The sequence below is a fragment of the Salvelinus namaycush genome, chromosome 34 (genome assembly GCF_016432855.1).
Source record: "Salvelinus namaycush isolate Seneca chromosome 34, SaNama_1.0, whole genome shotgun sequence".
Classification (NCBI taxonomy): Eukaryota; Metazoa; Chordata; class Actinopteri; order Salmoniformes; family Salmonidae; genus Salvelinus; species Salvelinus namaycush.
In genome coordinates, this window is record NC_052340.1 from 33,414,559 (window position 1) to 33,420,546 (window position 5,988).

The 5,988-nt window shown below is 36.1% G+C and overlaps 1 protein-coding gene across 1 annotated transcript; it reads right to left on the reverse strand.

Moving 5' to 3' along the window:
- Positions 1–4,806: 4,806 nt before the first annotated feature.
- Positions 4,807–5,589, reverse strand: LOC120028779 (low choriolytic enzyme-like). The gene has a single exon (XM_038974019.1). It carries the CDS (start codon positions 5,587–5,589, stop codon positions 4,807–4,809), a length of 783 nt encoding a protein of 260 aa, XP_038829947.1.
- Between the last annotated feature and the right edge of the window lie 399 nt (positions 5,590–5,988).

Here is a 5,988-nt window from a genome sequence, read left to right on the forward strand (position 1 = left end):
CAGTTCATGTTCATGTTCATGTTATGTTCATGTTCATGTTCATGTTCAGTTCATGTTCATGTTCATGTTCATTTCATGTTCATGTTCAGTTAATGTTAATGGTAATGTTCAGTTCATCTTCATGGTCAGTTAATGTTCATGTTCATGTTCCTGTTCAGTTAATGTTAATGTTCATGTTCAGTTCATGTTCATGTTCAGTTAATGTTAATGTTAATGTTCATGTTCAGTTCATGTTCATGTTCAGTTAATGTTAATGTTCATGTTCAGTTCATGTTCATGTTCAGTTAATACTCATGCTCATGTTCATGCTCATGTTCATGTTCAGGTAATGTTCATGTTCAGTTCATGTTCATGTTCATGTTCAGTTCATGTTCATGTCCATGGTCAGTTAATGTTCATGTTAATGTTCATGTTCATGTTCAGTTAATGTTCAGTTCTTGTTCAGTTAAGGTTCATGTTCATGTTCAGTTCATGTTCATGTCCATGGTCAGTTAATGTTCATGTTAATGTTCATGTTCATGTTCAGTTAATGTTCAGTTCTTGTTCAGTTCATGTTCATGTTCATGTTCAGGTAATGTTCATGTTCAGTTCATGTTCATGTTCATGTTCAGTTCATGTTCATGTCCATGGTCAGTTAATGTTCATGTTAATGTTCATGTTCATGTTCAGTTAATGTTCATGTTCATGTTTATGGTCAGTTAATGTTCATGTTCATGTTCAATTCATGTTCATGTTAATGTTCATGTTCAGTTCATGTTCAGTTCATGTTCAGTTAATGTTCATGTTCATGTTCAGTTAATGTTAATGTTAATGTTCATGTTCAGTTAATGTTAATGTTCAGTTCATGTTCATGTTCAGTTAATGTTAATGTTCAGTTCATGTTCATGTTCAGTTAATGTTCATGTTCATGTTCAGTTAATGTTCATGTTCATGTTCAGTTCATGTTCATGTTCAGTTAATGTTCATGGTCATGTTCAGTTCATGTTCATGTTCATGTTCATGTTCATGTTCAGTTAATGTTAATGATCATGTTAATGTTCAGTTCATGTTCAGTTAATGTCCATGTTCATGTTCATGTTCAGTTTATGTTCATGTTCAGTTAATGTTCATGTTCAGTTCATGTTCATGTTCATGTTCATGTTCAGTTAATGTTCATGTTCATGTTCAGTTCATGTTCAGTACATATTCATGTTCATGTTCATGTTCAGTTAATGTTCATGTTCAGTTCATGTTCAGTTAATGTTCATGTTCAGTTAATGTTCATGTTCAGTTCATGGTAATGTTCAGTTCATTGTCATGGTCAGCTCATGTTCATGTTCATGTTCATGTTCAGTTAATGTTCATGTTCATGTTCAGTTAATGTTCATGTTCAGTTCATGGTAATGTTCAGTTCATTGTCATGGTCAGTTAATGTTCATGTTCATGTTCATGTTCAGTTAATGTTCATGTTCAGTTCATGTTTATGTTCATGTTCAGTTCATGTTCAGTTCATGGTCATGCTCATGTTCATATTCAGTTAATGTTCATGTTCATGTTCAGTTCATGGTAATGTTCAGTTCATTGTCATGGTCAGTTCATGTTCATGTTCATGTTCATATTCAGTTAATGTTTATGTTCATGTTCAGTTCATGTTTATGTTCAGTTCATGTTTATGTTCATGTTCAGTTCATGTTCAGTTCATGGTCATGCTCAGTTAATGTCCATGTTCAGTTCATGTTCATGTTCAGTTCATGTTCAGTTCATGTTCATGTTCAGTTCATGTTCAGTTCATGTTCATGTTCATGTTCATGGAAGAATTGCAGCCTCTCTTCTCTCATCAGCTCATCTCTCCAGATGAACATCACCCACCTCAGTGTTCATGTTCATGTTCATATTCAGTTAATGTTTATGTTCATGTTCAGTTCATGTTTATGTTCATGTTCAGTTCATGTTCATGTTCATGTTCAGTTCATGTTCAATTCATGTTCATGTTAATGTTCATGTTCAGTTCATGTTCAGTTCATGTTCAGTTCATGTTCAGTTAATGTTCATGTTCATGTTCAGTTCATGTTCAGTTAATGTTTATGGTCAGTTAATGTTCATGTTCATGTTCAATTCATGTTCATGTTAATGTTCATGTTCAGTTCATGTTCAGTTAATGTTCATGTTCATGTTCAGTTAATGTTAATGTTAATGTTCATTTTCAGTTAATGTTAATGTTCAGTTCATGTTCATGTTCAGTTAATGTTAATGTTCAGTTCATGTTCATGTTCAGTTAATGTTCATGTTCATGTTCATGTTCAGTTAATGTTCATGTTCATGTTCAGTTCATGTTCATGTTCAGTTAATGTTCATGGTCATGTTCAGTTCATGTTCATGTTCATGTTCATGTTCATGTTCAGTTAATGTTAATGATCATGTTAATGTTCAGTTCATGTTCAGTTAATGTCCATGTTCATGTTCATGTTCAGTTTATGTTCATGTTCAGTTAATGTTCATGTTCAGTTCATGTTCATGTTCATGTTCATGTTCAGTTAATGTTCATGTTCATGTTCAGTTCATGTTCAGTACATATTCATGTTCATGTTCATGTTCAGTTAATGTTCATGTTCAGTTCATGTTCAGTTAATGTTCATGTTCAGTTAATGTTCATGTTCAGTTCATGGTAATGTTCAGTTCATTGTCATGGTCAGCTCATGTTCATGTTCATGTTCATGTTCAGTTAATGTTCATGTTCATGTTCAGTTAATGTTCATGTTCAGTTCATGGTAATGTTCAGTTCATTGTCATGGTCAGTTAATGTTCATGTTCATGTTCATGTTCAGTTAATGTTCATGTTCAGTTCATGTTTATGTTCATGTTCAGTTCATGTTCAGTTCATGGTCATGCTCATGTTCATATTCAGTTAATGTTCATGTTCATGTTCAGTTCATGGTAATGTTCAGTTCATTGTCATGGTCAGTTCATGTTCATGTTCATGTTCATATTCAGTTAATGTTTATGTTCATGTTCAGTTCATGTTTATGTTCAGTTCATGTTTATGTTCATGTTCAGTTCATGTTCAGTTCATGGTCATGCTCAGTTAATGTCCATGTTCAGTTCATGTTCATGTTCAGTTCATGTTCAGTTCATGTTCATGTTCAGTTCATGTTCAGTTCATGTTCATGTTCATGTTCATGGAAGAATTGCAGCCTCTCTTCTCTCATCAGCTCATCTCTCCAGATGAACATCACCCACCTCAGTGTTCATGTTCATGTTCATATTCAGTTAATGTTTATGTTCATGTTCAGTTCATGTTTATGTTCATGTTCAGTTCATGTTCATGTTCATGTTCAGTTCATGTTCAATTCATGTTCATGTTAATGTTCATGTTCAGTTCATGTTCAGTTCATGTTCAGTTCATGTTCAGTTAATGTTCATGTTCATGTTCAGTTAATGTTAATGTTCATGTTCAGTTAATGTTAATGTTCAGTTCATGTTCATGTTCAGTTCATGTTCATGTTCAGTTCATGTTCATGTTCAGTTAATGTTCATGTTCATGTTCATGTTCAGTTAATGTTCATGTTCATGTTCAGTTCATGTTCATGTTCAGTTAATGTTCATGGTCATGTTCAGTTAATGTTCATGTTCATGTTCATGTTCAGTTAATGTTAATGATAATGTTAATGTTCAGTTCATGTTCAGTTAATGTCCATGTTCATGTTCATGTTCAGTTTATGTTCATGTTCAGTTAATGTTCATGTTCAGTTCATGTTCATGTTCATGTTCAGTTAATGTTCATGTTCATGTTCAGTTCATGTTCATGTTCATGTTCATGTTCATGTTCATGTTCAGTTAATGTTCATGTTCAGTTCATGTTCAGTTAATGTTCATGTTCAGTTAATGTTCATGTTCAGTTCATGGTAATGTTCAGTTCATTGTCATGGTCAGCTCATGTTCATGTTCATGTTCATGTTCAGTTAATGTTCATGTTCATGTTCATGTTCAGTTAATGTTCATGTTCAGTTCATGGTAATGTTCAGTGCATTGTCATGGTCAGTTAATGTTCATGTTCATGTTCATGTTCAGTTAATGTTCATGTTCAGTTCATGTTTATGTTCATGTTCAGTTCATGTTCAGTTCATGGTCATGCTCATGTTCATATTCAGTTAATGTTCATGTTCATGTTCAGTTCATGGTAATGTTCAGTTCATTGTCATGGTCAGTTCATGTTCATGTTCATGTTCATATTCAGTTAATGTTTATGTTCATGTTCAGTTCATGTTTATGTTTATGTTCAGTTCATGTTTATGTTCATGTTCAGTTCATGTTCAGTTCATGGTCATGCTCAGTTAATGTTCATGTTCAGTTCATGTTCATGTTCAGTTCATGTTCAGTTCATGTTCATGTTCAGTTCATGTTCAGTTCATGTTCATGTTCATGTTCATGTTCATGTTCATGTTCATGGAAGAATTGCAGCCTCTCTTCTCTCATCAGCTCATCTCTCCAGATGAACATCACCCACCTCAGTAATGACAGAAAAGGATGATGATATTTTTAGATTAGTTACTTTAATAGGACTAACTGTTAGAACAATCTGCAGTTGAAAATCTTCGGAATAACACCAACCACCAAGATCTGCAGTTAATAATTACAGTACCCAATCAAATTGATAGATATCCTACTCATAATTATCAAACTCATGCACTTTTTTAAAACCACGCTTTATTACTACCCACGATTACTTAAATGATACACACAAACACACAAACTTCCAATTAAACAGCAGTCAGCACATGGAAGAATACAGTATTCAACTTAACTAATTTTCACACGTGGCTCTTCCTCTTAGCATTGGTAGAGCTTGTTGACTCTCAGGACGTCAATGTCAGACATGCCTAGTCTCTGTCCGATGGCCACAGATGGGTCTGGGATGGGAGTGATGGTTTCCTTTCCGTAGTTGTTAGTGAAAGCGGTTCTATCATAGTGCATGACAGAGGAGTAGTCGTATGTAGTGTTCAGGTTGTTGGTGTCCTGCTTCTGGAAGTTCTCGACGGCGTAGTCATAGATGTATTGCCAGTTGATCCTGATATACTGGTTACGGTCACTCCTGTTGTGCTCGTGGTGGAAGCCCAGGGAGTGAAGCAGCTCATGCTGGATGATACCATGTTGAACACAGCCAAACTGTGCAAGAGACAATGTCTGCCTGTCCCCAACAGTCCCCATGGAACTGAAACACCCTCCGCTGCTCTGAATGTCCAGGTAGGCTGTCTGTCTCCGACGTGGGATGAAGTGGATGCAGGTCTTGCCATGGAAGTACTTCATGGCCGTCTCAATCGTCTCTACCTCCAAGCTGGAATAGACATTGCTGAGGATGTACGGCACGTACACCAAGCCGTCAATCGACTTCCTCCACAGACAGCTGTACTGGCTGCTAAAGCACTTCATGGCGTTCCTGGTTCTAGGAGCCAGAATGTCTCCTTCCAGCAGAAGCTCATTAGTTCCATTGTTGGACTCCAGGATCGTTGAAGTGATGGACACATGGTCCAGCTCATCATGGATCTCATTTCCACTGGCCTGTGATAGGCCCAGAAGCAGCAGCAGCAGGGTGAGAGAAGGTCTGTGGTCCATCTTTCATAAACGTTTGGAGATACTTTGGATGGATGGGTCCTTGGCTTTAGCTGTAGAGATTCCTTAGATTACTCCTTCACCAAAGCTTGATGCCAGTGTTCTGTCAGAGCTGAGTTTATATACAACTGTCCCATAGGTGTGACTGTGTAGGATTAAGGGTTGGGGATGATGCTCACTGTCTTGGAAAAACAACCAGAGGGAGTACTCCACAAACTAACCCACTGTTTTAACAATGGGTTAATCCGTGTGGGTCAAATTACATTCAACTTCTATTTTTTAAGGTAGAAGTTGTCTCCAGTCCAACCACATATCCTGGATCAGATTACCTCATCGTCTGATAATAACATTAACCACAAAGGGGATCAGATTACCTCATCGTCCGATAATAACATTAACCAT